The following is an 18412-nucleotide window of genomic DNA, read 5'->3' on the forward strand; positions in this document are numbered from 1 at the left end:
AGTGGCATCGCTCCCATCACCCTTGCTCAGCCAAGGGCTGCCCTCGCTGCCTGCACCAGCCCTCTTGCGCACAGCTTCTCTCCCCCTCAGCTGCCTTTGACCTGTCTGCAGTGAGAAACACAATATATAATGGTTGCTGAGGAGAAGAGCAGCTTTGGACACCACCAGTGCAGACCACAGCTGTGGCCTGGGACTCTCCTCCCTCAGCTCAAAAGCCAGATCAGGAAGGCAGTCCTGGACCAGAGATGGTGTCTCCTTGCAGAGACTGGCCAGCAACAATTCTGCACAGGCAAGAGAAGAACACAAACTGCCTCCTTAAAATTGCAAATGTGGGAAGATGAGGCCAGGAGGCTTGAGGGTTGTATATGAATAACTTTATTTAAGTATGCTGGGCACCACCAGGCAACATGGTTTGGACAGTGTGCGAGGGAACAGTCAGGCAGATCAAATGAATGCTAGATTGGAGATGGCACCTTTCTGTCCGGTCACTGCAGGTTACAAAATGGAGCACTGCTGCTTCTGCAAGGCCAGCAGAGGGGCTGGGAAGGGGAGGAAGAGATCACAGGCACTGCCTGGAGCACGTGGTAACTGAACCCAGAGGGGTTTGCTGCTTCCCCTCTGCACACTGCAGCAAACCAGCAAGAACGCAACTGATTTTCCAGCAGAAGGCTGAGCATTGACGGCTCTCTTCTACCTGACAGGTTCTTGCTTTAAAAAAGAGAGTCTGCTCTGATGGGGGTAGGTGAACAAGCAACCTGGCCTCAGCTGGGAAGAGACCACCGCACCTGCCTGCCTACAGCCTCTCCGAGCCCAGCGGTGAGCCCCGAGAACGTGGTTCCCGCAGGGGCAGCACATTGCATGCTGCTGCTTACATTCATCTCAGCCGGGGCACTGCACCAGCTTTTGCCGCACCTTTGCGGCAGCCCTCCAGCTCTTACCCCACCTCTGCACTCGAGGGTGACCCCAAGGTGATGTGTGGCAATGAACAGAAAGGAGGGGAACAGGGAGGAACCGCCACCGAGCAACTCCAGCTCCACTGCTACTGTCAGGTACTGCAGAAAATCCACACTGGAGAAAGAAAAGAGCACCAAATAATGCGTAAGAAAAACCTAAAGGGGAAACCATAGCACAACCCAGTGCAAGCGGGTCTGTAGGCCTGCCCATCGCTGAAAAGCGGTAGAAGCAAAGCAGCCACCAGGTGAGCAGAAAGGCATACGCAGTACAGCAGAACACAGCCAGCGTGACAGCTTCCCGCTCACAAACCTGCTGCTCCCACCAACGTCCCGGTACAGTTTATTGTCCTCTCATTTAGTGTATTCATAGAGAACAGCAAGACTCCCTAAAGAGCAGTTACGGGGTGGTGCCGCAGGGCTGGCTATTTCGCTAAGCATGTGTGCTGTAAACAGTGTTAACATCGAACAACAGACTGCTGGGTAACAGGTGTTCAAAGAAGACCCAAAGCATAATTCCCAGGTGCTGTGGTCAGTATTTGAGATATCCTCAGACATTTCAATAAATAAAACAATTCTTACATTACAATGCACCTTTCCAATTATTATTTTGCCCCAGAATGGATAAAGTACACAAGAGTTATGCCTGGCTGCAAATACATGCTCCCTTTGCCCTGACACGGCAGGAAGGAGGGAAACAGCCTCGACTCTTACAGAGAAAGAACATGAGAACTCAGCACTGTGAATCTTGGCAGATTGAGGGAACACACACAAGTGCCTTCACCCCCACTCTGGGGCACTTGCTTCCACAGGAGAAAAGGTATTTAAAACAAGGTACGAGAGAATAACCGTCTAGTACAATGATAGCGGATTAGATTTGCTTTGTTCTACTCCATGCAATACAAACTAAGTCCTATCACCAACTTCTCCAGCTGTGGTGCAGACCCACACATCAGGCTAAGAAGTTACACACGCGTACACACACTCACGCACCAAAAACAGTGGGGGCAAATGGGCTTAACTGTTGAGAATGTGCTTTCTCTTAATAAAAAATGTATTAAAAACAACTTCAAAAACCTACTGATGGTGAAGACACTGCTGAAGAAAGTAGCTATGGGGCCTCAGCTATGTGTTTCCAGACAATCCAGGGATTGCAGTTGGGCTGACTAAAGCCTGCGTGAGCAGTCTGCAGTGGTTGGCTCCCTTCTGGCTTGCTAGGCAGTTTCTATAAGCTGTTCCCTTTGTTTTTGCTTGCTTGTTTGTTTTACAGTGACAAATGTGATTGTGATACAGAAATTAAGGGACTGAAATGAAAAAGGAATGGGCCATTCTGGAGAAATTCAGACTGGTATTTCCTCCTTTCCATTTAAAAAAACCCAACAAAAATAAAATAAAAAAAATAAGAAGTTAGTAGTACTGATACAACCCTCCTGCTGCTGTTGTCTTTGCTCAGTGACATCGGGGCATGCTGGCGCACACACACACACACAGGCAGCTCTCAGACACTCGGACTCAGAAAAGCGAGTTTAGAACTGAAGTGAGTCTTCGGAGGAGACTGAGGACAGGTCCCAGCACTAGAAGGTTTTTCGGTGGATGGCACGAGCTCCGTCTTCTTCATATTCCTTTTTCGAAATCCACATTTTCTTAAAGGTGTCCAGTGAGGCCAGGATAGAGCCCCTGGGGAGAGACAGGCATGTTATGGGTTAAAGGAAGATGTTGGGGGCACTCTCATCCCATCTCTGCAGAGATGAGCTGTTTCTATTGTGTGACACTTCCCCATGTCAGAAAGGTGCTGAGCTCCCAGTTATCTACAACTGAAACGCTCTCTGGACAATCACTTCCTCTCCTCTTATCCTCAAACGTGCTGGCACTACAGCCACCCCCTCCCAAACGACCTGCTGATTGCTGCTCCAGTAACACGCTGAGCACCACGCAGCTGAACGATGAAACCCCCCTGACACACAGCATCAGAAAGGACAACAGTGTGAGTGCCGACAGGCTGCGCCCCCCCAGCCCTCATCCCACAGCAAGACGTGTCACTGTGCAGTACATACCCAATCCACGTGGAATACAATCTCTCCTGAGGAGCTGATATCTGGGGGAAAGAGAGAATCAGTCAGTGCCTTCCCAAGCTCCAGTCTGCTCCTCCTGGCACACTGCCCCCATTTCACTACAGCTAACAGCTGACAAACATAGGTATGATCTCTCCCACCAGAAAGACACCCAGCAGCCTCCCCAAAACAGCCACTGTGGCCCAGGATCCTGGACAGGGGTCACGTTGTCAGAGGAGCCACCTTCTCAGTGATGAAACCAAACAGGTTTTCATCACAACAGCAAATACTGTTGGGCTGTCTCAGGAAAGTCGTTTCTGGTTTGAAGCAAATGGCAGCTGCACTCTCAGCATGGTTCTTTAAAGGCCACAGAACAACACACATAGTAAGTGATAAACACAAGAGATTGCTCCTACCCTTATTTTGACGTCCTTCGGAGCTAGTTTCTTCACTTCGCTCAACAGCCTGTCACCAAAGCCTATACAAGAGAGAAAAAGTGCAGTGTGAGCCCCTCGGCGAAATCCCAAGTTCCATCTACTAACAATGTGGATGTGTCCGCTGCAGTCCTATTCAAATATCCCACTCCAGATCTCAGAGACACCCGTCTGGAGAGGCACAGAACACAGCCAGCGAGATAACGGGATTCTGTCTCACTCAGACCTCAAACACTGGCACAGCGGGCTCTATCCCTCAGCAGCAGCTTGAGACAAGCTAACAAGAATTTTAGCTAGGACCTCCTCCTTCCCTGGGCATTCCTCCTGTGTCCAGCCCATTATGTACGGGGGAACAGCGTTTGAACGGGAAGACCAGACCTATCTGGAGATGTCCACCTGTGGATAAAAGGCTGACGGGTTCTGGCAGAGGATATCTTTAAGTCGATGGGAACCAGCTGAGCCCTGAGGGGATGGGTAGGAAGCTTTCTGCACATCTTTTACATATGTAGCTGACACTTCATGCAGTACCAGGAGCACTGGACTCTCTCACACACCAGAGACCTAAAGGAACCTTAGGAAATGCAAGAGCCTTTTAGGTACCTCGTCTCAAATATCCTGAACTACAGCAGCAGGAATGAACACGGCTATTCAGTCCTGACACAAGCAGAGTGACAGGAGGAAAGCAATAAAAGCCCTTCAAGCCCAGGAAGTGATGTACAAGGGTAGAGGTGTGTTGCATACCCAGAAGGGTATGACAGGGACTCAGAAAATTAGACAGTAACACCACCACCCCCCCCCCCCGAGAGCAGAGTTCCCACAGCCCTCACCCCACAGGACAAGTTGGGTGATCTAGGTTATCTTTCCAGTTTCACATGAGAAGGAAGCAAGAGATCAGGTATGTCACAGCCCACTGAAAGAGGAGAGACAGGAACCTTTGAAAAGCGTGGAGCCTCCAGACAGCACGATGTTGGAGAACAGCGTTCGCCTCAGGTCCATGTCTGATTTTTGAATGGCAAAAACGAGCACTTCATGGAGTCCTTCACATTCCTCCCCTATCAGGTCTGGCCGGAACAGGAGCTCCGGGGCTCGAAAACGGGCTGGGCCAATCTGCAAGGGGAGAATTTAGCACAGAGGGGAAGAGAGAGCAGTGTGGCTCTGTTCACTGTCTACAGTTTGGGCCTGCCTTTCTTAGGTGAAACTTCAGAGTAATGAAGTTTTCTGGACATTCATGCATCACTAGCTCCCAAGTGAACGCCAGTTTGGTCTACTGCTCCTAGAAAAGGCGCTATTTCTATTTTGCAGATGAAAGAGATGAAGAAACTTGCTCAGCCCCATACAGCAGGTCACTGGCAGAAAAGGGAGCAGATCCACCCCTGGTGCTGGAGGTAAGACCTGTATTTCCTCTCCCTTAACCATTCTATAGAGGGCTCAGTCTTTTGAGGAGTATTCCTAACTCACTCTTCAAAGCAATTGTTTCTGCACCTCTAGGCAGGACAAAAGCCACACACAAAACCACTGCTGAATTTAGTGCGCTGATAACTACCCACACTCCATACCTGATCCACATAGAGATTTGCTGGATCAGAGCCTGCACTCGAACAGCTCAGAGTCCCCATGGTCACGCTGCATCCTCACCCAGGATTTCCAGTAGAAGTTGTGAGGTTTCTAATAATGTTTTCTTCCCCCTAAAAATTCTAGTGCCCAGTCAACAGCCTGGGATGAGTTCTGGTCTTTTAAAACTATCCCCTCCCACCTAACACCACATTAAGTTTCCCATCACTAGGCAGAAGGCTATTCTGGAAACCCGGTGCTTCACATTAGGAATCGTCTGAGGGTGGTCCTTACAGACCTCAATAGTGCTTCCATCCGGCAGGTAGTACTGAGCCTTCTCGGTCTCCAGAGTCTCATCCTTCTGGGGGTTTATTGACAGGTAGCAGGCACGCTGGAGAGGAAACAGAGTCAGGGAGAGGGAGATGAGAAGGGTAGACCCAAATGCCTCTAATAAAATACTTTTCTCGCTAACAATCAAAATCCATGTATCCCTTGGGGAGACCAATTTCAACAATATTTTGTGCTGGGGAAAAGACCCTTTGGGTTCACATCAGGTAAAATATCTATTCATGCTACAGGTCCATGTGATGATTAAAGACATCAAGGATACCCACTTCCCCTCTAGCTGCTGCTCACCTCTTGCTTCCAGCTCTCTCTTACTGCTTAGAAGTTACCTCCCTCTAGTGCAGATGAGGTAACTATCCCGTGAGCGCTTCCAACCTACTGTAGGGCAACGTAAAACAATCACCTGAAACCTTTAGTGACATTAACCTTGTATAAAAGGTGGGCTCAGGTAACTTTGCAGCAGATTAGGAGCATGAACAAAGTCCATTATTACATTTCAACAGGATAAACGATAACTAATAGCTAACAGCAAAAAATTTTTTAACATGATCTAAGCTGCTCACTTCCTATTGCCCACCTACATTTTGAGTTACAGGAAACAAAATACTTTGACTTTTCAAACTGCTCCAGCACCCCATATTTTTTTATTCCAAAGTAAGCTTTGTTATTCAAAATTGTTATCATTTGGGGATTAAAAAAAAAAAAATCTCTAAACAGAATCACTGAAACATTTAGGTTGGAAGGGGCCTCTTGAGATCACCTAGTCTAACCCCCCTGCTCAGGCAGGGTCAGTTAGAGCAGGCTGCCCAAAACCCTGTCCAGTCATGTTTGGTGTACCTCACAGTAAACCAAGAAACAAAGAACAACGTTTGCACTGAAGTGGGTATTAAGGGTTCCCCTTTCAAGGTAATTTATCCTCTAGACTTTTCAATATCCCCAAATTTCTTTCCTAATATTTTTCCCCTTTAAAAAAAAAATTTTTAAAAAAAATCGAGTCAGACAGACTCCAATAGATCACAAGCAGCTTTTGGGACTGAGAAACTCCCATGTCCAGGATCTCAGCTTTGTGCTTGCCACGGCACATTCAGGCTGCATATCCAAACCTCTCCTGAGACAAGAAAGCTGCAAACACAAGAAGCCACACTCAACCCCTCAGATTTGCAAATCAAGTCACAAATGGCACCAGCATCAACAGAAATCTCACTGCAAGTTCCAGGCACATATATCCTAGAAATCTGCAACACTTTCCCCAGCTAAAATTAATCTTAAAGTAAAGCAAAAGGTGTAGGCTGGAGAGCGAACATCAGGTTGTTTCCTCCCTTCAACAGTCTCACTGCTGAGAGCAGTCAGTATGCAAAGCAGGACTTGGCTCACTTTTCCCTGCTCTTTGTTTCCCCAAGCATATAGTCCAGAGAAAAGATTGCACTGGTGCAAGACACTGCATTTAACAGTCAGCAATGTCTTTTAATAGTTTCATCACCCAAGATGCAAAGAGAGCCTTGGCCATTTATGAAGAGTACAAGTCTCTTGCTTTGTCCCGTTAAGAACACTGCAATTGCACTGCAACTGATGCTTGGTACAAAACAGGCTGCTTCTGAAGCAAAGAGTTCTCCAGCAAGCCTCCGATCACTAGATCTTCTGGTCCACAGATGCTGCAGTATCTGCACAAGTCAGCTTTTATCTCCCATTCAGCAATCAGCACTTGGAGAACAGAGAGAGCAGCTACTGGGTCAAAACCTACAATCCTATGCAGTCTCCTGCTCTGGGCAACAGGCAGAAGCCATTCAGCTGTACCGTGACATGAAGCACAAGCACTGCTCCCTCAGCACAGCCACGCTGAGCTACAGCCATGCAGAACAAGCAAACTATTTCCATTACAGTCCTTTGCCTGTAGGTCACAGGCTCAAGAATAGCTCATTAACGCTCTCAAGCCCTGGCACAGGCTGCTGACTCAGCCCAGACTTATCTGCAGCAATCATAGCTTGTGATGGGGGCCTGCAACATGGCAGCAACTGCCAGGCATGACAGCCAGTACCGATCTGAGGACTGACCCCATGGTACTGAAGGCATGGATGCACAGGCAGCCCGGAGTCACACACAGCCTTCACTTTAGCCTTGCTGAAATCAGAGCGCAACCCATCTGTGTGAGCATGGCAATGCCGCAAAGCTGCTGTGAGCAGTCACCAGCTCTGAGCTACTATTTGCTGTCCCACCTCTGTCCTCCTCTCTTGGCACACAGCAGAAGCCAAGGTAACTGCTTTGCTAGGGAACTTAATCATGCCTTTCCAAACTGCTGCATAGCTCTAAGGTCACTAAAGACTGCAAACCCTGTAAAGAGGGGAAGCTTTTGTAAACGTGAATGCTGCGTGAATTCTTTCATGGGCAGGGGGGAAAGCAACTTGTAATATCCCAGTTGTGATCCCTACCTGCCATGGATTTTACAGAGCCTTGCCCTGAAGGGTAAACAAACACTAGCGAAAGATATCATCAGACCCTGAGAAACTGCAACACAGATAAATGCAAAGCAGATTCTGAACCACCAGCCTGTCTTCACCTCCATGTCAACAGTCCCTCAACAGGGATTAGATGTGACCTTGACTGTAAGTCTCACAGAATACAGGATGGCTGAGGTTGCAAGGGACCTCTGGAGGTCATCTTGTCCACCCCCCTCATTCAAGCAGGGTCACCCAGAGCAGGTTGCCCAGGACCATGTCTGGCTTTTGAATATCACAAAGGATGGAGACTCCACAACTCTCTGGACAACCTGTGCCAGTGCTTGGTCACCCTCACAGTAAAAAAGTTTATGTTCACACAGAACCTCCTGTGCTTCAGTTTGTGCGTCTTGTCCTGTCACTCAACATCACTGAAATGAGCCTGGCTCTGTTTTCTTTGCACCCTCCCTTCAGACCTTTATATACATTGATGAGATCCTCCCCAACCTTCTCTTCTCGCAGCTCAGCAGTCCCAGCTCTCAGCCTTTCCTCATATGAGAGACACTCCAGTCCGTTAATCATCTTAGTGGCCCTAGTCACTCAGGTAGATAAAGAAATGAGGTGCAGAGCTAGGTAGGCTGGCACTTCCCATTAGATTTCACAAGTCATGACTTCCCTTGGGCAGAAATCCCTTCTTGGATAAACACAGAAACAGACAGTGCATCACCTCCTTGATGGTCTTGACAATCTCAAACTCGGAGGTTGTGTGGAAGTCATAGCCTTCCTTCCGCAGATAGAGACGCAGGAAGCGTGAGACATCACGGCCAGCAATGTCAATCCGCATGATGGAGTGAGGCATGGCAAAGCCTTCATAGATGGGAACTGCATGGGTAACGCCATCCCCGGAGTCCAGCACCACTCCTGTAGTCCTGCCAGTAGCGTAGCTAGCAAAGAGGCAAACAATCAAGTCAGAACAAGCAATTCAAAGTGACCCCAAGCATGCAGCACATCCAGGCTCAACTCAGGGAGCAGAGATTTCACATGAACAGGGGCTAGAAAAACCCCAAAACCTAGTTCTCATCATAGTTCAGCAAATTCCTGTAAACTCTTTATTACAGAAATTAAAATTGAATTTCAGTTCTTGCTTGAAAAGGGGTCAGTCAGACATCAGTGTGGTCTTCTGCAGGTTTTTTTTGGTTTGTGAAAAAATGGATTCCACAGCAACATTTCACAAGCACAAATCAAAGATGAAACACACTTACAGGCTAAGCACAGCTTGCATGGAGATGAATAATGCTGGCACATTGAAGGTCTCAAAAAACACCTCAGCAGCACGCTCTCTGTTCTTGCGTGGGTTTAGGGGTGCTTCCGTCAGCAGCACAGGATGCTGGTAAAGAAAAGGAGCCGTGCTGCAATAACCAGGAGGCAACTAGATGCGTGTTCCTGAAAATTTCTGCTCTGTATATTTATTCCCTTTAGGAACCACTGGTGCAAGAGGACAGGTAGAAGGGAATAATTCCAGGTACTGAGCTGTTTTAGCTTGTGAATAACCTCTATTAAGTAGGAGGACCAGCAGGACTCTGGTCTAGTTATGATGAAATGTTAGAAAATCTGCTCTGTGAGTGACCCTGTCCTGTGAAGGGTGAACAAGATGACTCTCAGTGCCAAAAGTCAGCCAGATTAGCCAAAATACACAGACCCTAAGAAAGGGTGAAGGCATATGGTCTTAGCATGAACAGGCAGAAATATTCCTACTCCACTTATACAACCTATTGCTTTCAGTCATTTAATAATTTTTTTGGTCAGCTCCTTCCAGACCACAGGATTGTGGTTTTCTCCCTCCTCACTTCAAGTCATGTCACTGCTGAGTGGATATGCCTGATGCGCAGGCAGAACAGGAAAAGTTAGAAGCACTTGGCCTAGAGCAGAATCATTAGAGACAGTGTGAATAACAAATGTTGAAAGTCAGATTTTCAGTCAGGCCAGAACATTAGATCTGGGGAGGAATTCTGCTTGGACACTTCTTGTGCAGTATCTTCCCAAGAAGTGAAAGAGCCCAATTTAACAACAGACACATTTAGAAAGAAGAGCAAAGGAAAAGTCCCATCTCTTTCTTGGAGTTCCAAGGCTCCTGGTGTTATACACACACTGAATGATGCCTGTGCCATTACACAATGGGGTACCTCACCTCCTCTGAGAATGTCTGAAGCTGGTCTTTTGAATACACATACTGCCAAATGCGCTCCATGTCGTTCCAGTCCTTCACTATGCCATGCTCCATTGGGTATCGGATCGAGAGGAGACCTCTGTGCTCCTGAGCAAGCAGAAACAACAATAGAGCGTACTTGTCAGAGACTCAAACAAACAATCACATTTCTGAGCACTATGACTATGATTTAATCTGTCAGACTCACTTATTTTTGATTCCTCTAAAAGACAACTTATCTCTATCATATGGGGCAAAAACTGAACATTAATCACAAACATCTCTCCCAGAGAAGTATTCACGAGATTAAACAAGGCCTTTTTATACCAAGTAGGAAAATCTGGCACTTGCAGAGCACATTCCATCCTAACAGTTTTCAAGCCAACATACAGACACCTATCAAATGGTATCTTTGTTCTACCAGCTCAGTCATGATCTAAAACATAAAACAGAGTGGTATTGGGGAATGTAGTTCGGAGGGCTCACGAGAAATGTGAGACCATATGACTACATGCTGACAAAAGCAGGACTGTGGAAAGCAAGCTTCTTGCCCACACCAGGGAGATAAAAGGCAACCAAGTAGGGTCCATTTCTAAAGTTCCCAGTCAAAAAGATGGGGATGTAACCATACAGACCTAGAAGTAGCCTAGAAAAAAAACGAGAGATACAGAAGGACTTGGGGAAAAAGGTCTGTGGTCAGCAGGTTGGCACAAGAATTTAACGAAGCTTCCCACTCCACCTTGGACACACCTAAAAGTGACAATCTATTCTGCTCTTCAGATCTATATGCTGATACCAAGGAACCACAGCCCTTTTAAGCACAATTGCTACAGCCCCTCCTTACAGCAGCATACCGAGATATATGGAGAAGTGCAGTATACAGGTTTTCTTACCTCTGCCTTTGGACCAATGAAAATGTCCCCTTCTAAAGCACCAGCCATAACACGAACGTGTTTTGGTCTGCCCACACTAGAACAGAGGCAAGAGTATAAATGCTTCGAGAGAGAGAGCTCAGATGCACCCAAGGATTAGCTACTTTGTGTTCCTCTCTCTCCTAACCAGTACCTTCTGAAGCAACGGGTGAGTCTGAGGCACTACCAGGTGCAGACAGACCCAGGTTTGCTCTGTCTGAGCTCATGTCAGAATCAGAGGCGAAGGGAACAGAGTGTAGACACTTCTGAACTGGCAGGACATAAGCCAGCTGAGTCTGGCTACACTTTCCCTGATGATTCAGGACTTATTTGTTCCAACAATGCCTGGGGTGAACATGGCTAGACTGCGCAATGGTCTGAGCTGATAGATCCACATTGCGTTGCCTGACCTCAGGTAGGCTTCTCAGATTAGACATTTATAGTCCCATACCCCACCTCACCATACAGAAGACATTGCTCAGAACAAAAATATACTCATTAAAAACCCACCCTATTGAAAATAAAAGCCAGTAACTATTCAGCGTTCCTGATCCAGCAGTCCTTCCAGTAAAACTCTCAGAAAACTTCCAAGGAAGTTTGGCAGGAATCAAAATGTCAGACCACACACCAAAGAAATAGAGGTCTTCACCTCTTGTCCCAACTTTGTCTTTTTCCTGGTGTCCTAATGTCTCGAGACTAAAGGAGCCTACAGCTTTGGTTGGTTGTTGAGCCTGACAAAGTGATATGTCATCTTCTATGGTTTGTTTTTTCCCCCCCAAGAAAATCTCGAAGTACTTAATAGCAGAGATCTCCTCTCCCTGATGCTTCTGTGCAGCAGGCAGAAAAAGAATAACTCATTTCTCCAGTTACAAAATCGGACCATTCTTCCCCTCTACGTATCGAAGAATTGGTACACCATACTAAGAACTTACCAAGACCAGCAGAATACTTACTAGTTGGGAAAGCAGTATTTCGGTATTTGATCGCCTGCAAAACCTGCTTTAATCACGCCCGAGCCCTGTGGGAGGAACATATAAATACATGAGCTGTAGGCCTCTCAGAAGCAGCAGGTTTAGAGAGGATGGAGGGAGGGTGGATAAAGTCAGAGAAGGGAGTAGGAAAGGACCATGTGAAACAGGTTGGAGTGGAGACTAGGGAAAAGATCAGGTGGTGGATAAACTAGCTAACACTAAAGAGGCAGGTCACAGAAATCTGGTTAGAAGAGACACTGGGAACTAAACCAGACCGGAGTCTGGAAAGAACAAAGGTGCCAGTCAGACTGCAAGGGGAAGGGCTGGAGGCAGGAAGAGCCACTGCTGACAGGACAGGGCTTGTTTAAAAGGGACAAGGAAGAAGAGATTAGGTATGGCAGTCAGAAAGGCGCAAATCCAAAAAGCCTTCTGTGACATTCAAAGCAGCACAAGCAGCAAACACAGAGTGGGTAAAGCCAGACACAGGGAGGCTCTGGCAGGGAGTCAGTGTGGACATCTGGCCCCACAGCTCCTGTCCCCATCGGTATCATCCGGAGGCATCCTGGGAACCCCATCATCAACTTGGATCTGTTCTGGCTCCTTCCCCTCCTCCACTTCCTCTCCCTGCACAAGGGAACAGCATCTTGAAACAACAAGCAGCTTGCAGGAACACCCAAGTTTTGCTAAGGAGCGGATTTTTATAGGATCTCCTCAGATAAGCCATTTCACTGATAATCCCAGACTACCATGGGAGCAAGCTCTCCTGCAGAAAGAGGAGCAGTTCTATTTTATCCCGTACTGGGAGAAAAGCATGTGAGTTTGCACTGAAACCAGTGACCTATGAAGTGCCTGTTCACTCTCAAGGGCTCTGCAGCAGGACTGCTCTGTTTAAGAGGCCAAAAAGACATTTTGGCTGCCCCAGGGCATTTTAAAATGAGTAGCAACACAGCTCCTCCACTGCTTTCCCCTTCCCACCACCTCTGCATGGGTCAGCATCATTGCTTTCACTTGGAGGCTGAGGCCAAATGAGTTTGCTCAGGGCTCTGCCAGACAAGCTCTGGCTGCAGGAGTTTCTGATGCTGCCATCCCAGCTGCCTGCCCCGTTCCAGTGCCAGAGGTTACCAGCCAGAGCAGGCTCAGCAGAAAGGAATGCGGGGAGGCCCCAGCCTCTCCAGTTCACAGTCCAGCACCTTATTCCCAAGCTACGGTCATCAGCAGTTTCAGCCAAGGTGCCGGGCTTTGCACAGAGCATGTGTGCTCTGCCACCAGGGCCAGGGCACTCCTGCCTTAAAACCGCCAGAGTCAGATTTGCCAGGATGCATCTGTAAGAGATGAGTATCAGGAACACTCTACAAACCAGACCTAGCCAGTTATAGACGACATAAAAGATAGATTGCTCGAATCCTCGTCTCCTGACAAATGCCTGCAGCCAGGCTGGCTCAAGGAGCACACCCAAGCTAGCACCTGGGCAGGACTACTCCCTCTGAGCAAGAGGGACTCCCAGGGTCTGCACCAACAGGTACTGGTGTGACAAAGTGGCCTGTGAAGCTTTAAAAAGACTTTTTTAGACAGACTCTCTTCTGGCTATTCACTTCAAAGTCAAGCAAGGAATAACACAAAACCACTATTTTGTTTTTCCTTATCATATCTTATAAACAACTCTATACCTGGGAAATAATACCATCCTTTGTCAAGCCTTGTAGCAAAAAAGTTGAATCAAACACAGTAACGTAACCACATCAGAATATTGTGCTTATTGAATATTTTATTCGAGATAATGACTGATCTTGCTGCCAGCACAGTCTGCTGCTGGGAAGTGGTTTCAGGAGAACAATGATGCTCCTATTTTAACGCAGAGATCGAAACTTCCTTATGCCAGGCCAAAAATTACCCAGTGTGTCCTGGTGAGACTCGCAGCAAGTTATGCATTTTAAGATTTACAAATTGAAGTTCAAAGTTAACCAAATGTGTCAGTAGTTCAGAAGACGAATGACTGTTTTGAAAGTGCCGGTAGGATGGGACTTAACACAGTTGTGCTTCCAAGTGCCTGTAATAAACCGAGCACAGCTGTTTGCTCTCTCCACACTACAAAGACCTGACAGCACTTTCTGACCTAGTCAATTTTTCTTGAAAACATTTTACTTCTTTGAAGATGTGTGCACTGAGTAAATCTATTTATTATAGACCAGTTTAAGATTCCTATACAATGACAGGATAAGGTTTAAATTTTGAAATAACCCTGGCTGATTCAGAAGATTTAAAGTAAAGACCTGTTTTTTCACCTTTGTTTCAAATAAGCAAAAAAAAAAAAAGCATCCTCCCTTCTGCTACAAGCTCCGATTTATTAAAACTTAAAAGAATTTCAAAATGAACAACCTTCCACCAGTAACTATCCTGGCTGGGCTTTCATCCCATTTTGTTTTGTTTTTTTTTAATCTGAGCAAAAGAATAAGAGAAGAAAGAAAAACTACATGTCAAATGTAAAGGTCAAGGAAGATAATCTCATGGAAAATTCTCATGAGTACTTTGAAGTAACTGAACATACCTCTTCCACTAGCTCTGTAGCTAGTCATTGATTCATTCATTCATCTTGATGCATTTAGGACTCAAATTTAAATGGAAATCACCAAGAGAGTCAATCTGCCATATAGCACTTTTTATGGAGAGTGCACATTTCATATTGTTGTAAAACTATTTTATTAGATACACATTTTATAAGATCAAGAACAAACCAAAGACACAATGACCCTTACTGACAGCTCAGCTGTTTAAAATGCCACCACTTAGACTACAAAGCCACATTTTATCCTCTTTTATGTCAACAGAGACAATTCCATGGAGGTCAAGGAATTTGCACTTGCTTAGGCCACAGCTGAACCATGCTGTCTATTTACACGTGCATTACGTTCATCAGGGCTCCCAGACCATTTATTTCAGAGAGAGCTTGTTGGAGTGCAAGATGGGAACACAACTCTTAAAAATTACTTATTAGACAATGAAGAATATTAAGGTTGTGCTGAGGTACAGCTCCAACCTCTCACCATATATTACAAAACTCTCCCTGCTGAAAACATGAAACTGAGCGTACTGTTTGGTGAGAGAAAAAAAAACCTCCTTGTTGAGTTTTTAGCTACATACCTTAATGTCCTTTTTGGAACACGCCAAGATACTAGAGCAGAGCTGGGACTGGGGGGGTCTGGCTTGTTCACCAGCTCAGTACCTCATTTCCCCCTCTCATACACACACATACATGAGGGGGGGATAACATTCAGCCTTGAAAAGCTGCAGGCAGCTCTCTGAGGAGAAGCAGTAACGAGGCAGCAGGAACAGCAGTACCTGCTCTGTGCAGCTCCACTTCCCATCCTGCCTGAACTCAGAAGAGTACCAAAAATGCAGTGTCACCACAAGGCTCCTCGGCTGACAGCCTGCCAGCGTTAAAGGCAGATGTCACAACAACTGCTTCATTCTACTCCTTGTACAGGGAGGAGAAGGGAGGGAACTCATTTATCAGAGAGGGAAGAAGAATTAGCTTTTATAAGAGACCAGCTGATAAAATGAGAAAAAGAAACAGTCAGTTGCTAGCACATGAGCCCTTCTTCAGGTCTGAAGCAGGTGCGGCAATCATTGCACTAAATAACAAAAGGACAGGCTGAAATTAGATATAGGCTGCTATTATATGACTATAGCACAACAAACTCATCCTCACAGTACCAGAGTGCCTGGAAATAACTTTACTGGTTAGCTAATCACTCGGCACCACAGCAGGGTCAGTGTTACTACAGTCATCTCTAAGAACAATCAACCTAACTTATTCTTTAATGTCTCCAGTAAAGAAGATAACATGTTTTTCTCCACATAGTCAATTCTACTGCTTAATCTCCTTTTCCATTAGATATCTTCCTTCAATGTCTAACCTAAATCTCTCTGCTGTGATTCCAGGGGAAGGAACAAAACAAAACTGTATCAGAGAGCTCAAGTTGTAGAGAGGAAATTGGGATCAATAATAAAGAAGGGGTCAGAAGAATAATTAGCTTGATCTGAGAAGACCTATAATCATTCAGCTTATGGGGAAAAAAAGCAAGAGGTTGAAAAGTGCTAGGCTAGCAAGTCCGCATGTCATATGGCAAAAAGATTCAGCAGAAATTAGGATGATGGAGAAAGAAGGGAGCATAACACTGACCCTCTGAAACAACAAAATCTGAATCACTGGCAGTAGAGGTCAGAAGGGAGGAGCATGAATTTGTGACTCACTACACTGAAGGAAGCTCCCTCCAAGATATGCCCATCCTCCCACCCCTTCCTGGATAGTCCTTTCTCTTGGGAGGCCAGCATGAATGGGGCTAATCAGAACTGGACCCAGAAGGATCTCACCGAGGCACGCAATCACTCTCGTTCATCTCAGACTGAGCTATTACACACACAGGTTGAAGGTCTGCTTTGAGCTAATGAGAAGCATTATCAGCCAGGAGGAGCCATCTGCGACACCACACCCCACTGTCAAATTAAAGCTGATGCAACCAGTGCTGGGAGCAGTTCCTTCAGGAGCTCTGCCTCCTGCGGGCTTCGGCATAGGAACGGGCACCTTGGGTGCCGGCAATCCCTCGCTGTGACCACTAGACTGGGTGCACCGGGAGGAGGTGGCTGGTACCGGGGGTGGCCGTCCCCCTTTCGCTGGGCCTGTCAGGGAGCTGGCCTGTGACGCGGGGGGGGTTGGCTGCAGGGCATCACCTCCAGCATGGCCCAGCAGAGAAAAGCAGACGCCCCCAGAGCATGCTGGGAGTCCGGCCAAGGCCTGCCCCCAGAGCATGCTGGGAGTCCGGCCAAGGCCGGGCCCGCCAGGCCCCATTGTCCCCCAGGCACAAAGAGGGACAAGGCGGGGCCGCAGAGCCGGGGGTGCGGCCCCGCCTGACGGACAGCTGTAGCGGCCAATGAGCACAGGTGCTCTCCACGAGGGCGGGACGGGAGGAGCCCCGCTTCGGCAGGTAACAGCGGGCTGCCACCGCTGACTGACAGCCGCCCCAGCCAACGGGGTCGCCCCGCCCCTCCCAGCCAGCAGGCACCTCGGCGGTGGGGGCCGCTCCCCACCAGCGAGGGGCAGCGGCCCTCCGGCGGGTGACAGGCAGGCACCTCAGCCAATCGCGGCGCGCCGAACCGCGGCCGCCCCGCCCCGGCGGCGGCCTGCGAGGACGCAGCGTACGGCGCTGTACGAGGGCCCGAGGCGGCGGCCAGGCCGGCGGGGGAGTGGGGGCGGCGGGCTGGGCGCGGCCGTCCCCGATGACAAAGGGATTGCGGCCCGCGGGCCCTTCCCGCCCTCCCTCCTCCCGGGACGCGCGGCCGCCCGCACTCACGTTGTCTATCACGACGGGCTGGTTCGCTATCACGTCGTAGGACTCCATGGCGAGGACCCGCCGCAGCCACCCGTCAGGGAGCAACAGCCCAGCCCTCGGCGGCGCACGCGCGGAACGGCAGCGCGGAGCCGCCTGGGTGATGTATTCCTCCGGCGGCGGTGCCTGCTGGGAAGTGTAGTCTGGGCCCCGCGCGGCGCCTGACGGGAAGGCGCGCCGGGCGCGGGGCATGCCGGGAGATGTAGTGCGGGGGGGGGGGGGAGGAAACGCCGCAGAAGTACCCACGGCCTGGAATTTGCCTTTTCGGCGTGAAACCTGACTGGGGTGGTGGCTGTTGTGCTCCAGGGGTTAGCTGTGCGCTTCCACCAAAAAGCACTGCATTTCAATTGGCTGCTTTCCAGTTTAACAGATTCCCCCCCCCCCCTATTTTCCCCCTATTTTTTCTAACAGGAAAAGAAAAAAACCGATCGCACCACCTCCTGTAGAGGGGATCTATCACTAATGAAAGCGTTTTACTGTCCCATCATTTCACGGGATCATCTCTACGAACTGCTGGTCATAATGCATCTGTTCTCTCCGAGTAGTGCCTAGTTTCTCTGCATTTTTTGAGGCATGGCAACCAGAAAAGCAGCGTCGGTACGAAGAATGCACGTAGTAAGCATTCTAAGTATTAAACATGTTCCCTGTTGTTTTCCATTTGCTACCTGTTCTAAAAGCACTTTGAATAACTGATGACTGACAAAGACACTAAAATGGTATGTTTACTTGAAACTCTGAGCAACAACACTGGGTCCTGAAATCGGTTAAAGTGAACGTCAATGCCGGTAAGGGTACACGAAGGCCGATTCAGAACTCGCCTGTCTTGTCCCGCATCCTTCATGCAGACGCCGAGACTTTTCTTCTGTAGTTCCTGCCTTTAGCCCAAGCAGACGGTCTCGTCTCAGATACTTATCTTCAGTGATTTTCACCATTCACCTAGTGTAAAAGAGGGGTTTTTTGTACGACAGGATGGAGGGGTTAAAATTATTTCAAGACCAGTATTGTATCACCTCAGTAAATGCCAGGAGAGACTTGTTATGTGTGTATTAAGCCAACACAGCATTTCATACGTGACTCCGTTATATTTACCTTCTCAGTTGACTGTAATTGACTTCGCGGGCAGATGTCACAAAAAGTAGTATCACAGTAACGGGCCAAGTGAAATATTGTTCACTGT

General features: G+C 47.9%; 1 protein-coding gene across 1 annotated transcript; it reads right to left on the bottom strand.

The window, feature by feature from the left end:
• Positions 1 to 357: 357 nt before the first annotated feature.
• ACTR1A (actin related protein 1A) lies at positions 358 to 17321 on the bottom strand. The gene is made up of 11 exons (XM_076338918.1): positions 17200 to 17321; positions 11834 to 11898; positions 10863 to 10938; positions 9952 to 10077; positions 9026 to 9150; positions 8491 to 8707; positions 5285 to 5377; positions 4368 to 4542; positions 3418 to 3479; positions 3005 to 3045; positions 358 to 2627 (listed from the first exon to the last, which is right to left on the bottom strand). The coding sequence occupies exons 1-11, from the start codon at positions 17245 to 17247 to the stop codon at positions 2525 to 2527; spliced, it is 1131 nt and encodes a 376-aa protein (XP_076195033.1). The 5' UTR covers positions 17248 to 17321; the 3' UTR covers positions 358 to 2524.
• Between the last annotated feature and the right edge of the window lie 1091 nt (positions 17322 to 18412).

The sequence above is a fragment of the Aptenodytes patagonicus genome, chromosome 5 (assembly GCF_965638725.1).
Source record: "Aptenodytes patagonicus chromosome 5, bAptPat1.pri.cur, whole genome shotgun sequence".
NCBI classification, from domain to species: Eukaryota; Metazoa; Chordata; class Aves; order Sphenisciformes; family Spheniscidae; genus Aptenodytes; species Aptenodytes patagonicus.

What these genes read in the sequence shown, in the direction of transcription:
- ACTR1A (XM_076338918.1), bottom strand. Translation starts at nt 17,247, where the DNA reads ATGGAGTCCTACGACGTGATAGCGAACCAGCCCGTCGTGATAGACAAC. An exon ending in ATGCAAGCTGTGCTTAGCCT is followed by an intron (nt 8,708 to 9,025) that starts GTAAGTGTGTTT and finishes CCTCTTTGCTAG; the next exon opens with CTACGCTACTGGCAGGACTA. An exon ending in CGAAGGACGTCAAAATAAGG is followed by an intron (nt 3,046 to 3,417) that starts GTAGGAGCAATC and finishes TCTTTCCCCCAG; the next exon opens with ATATCAGCTCCTCAGGAGAG.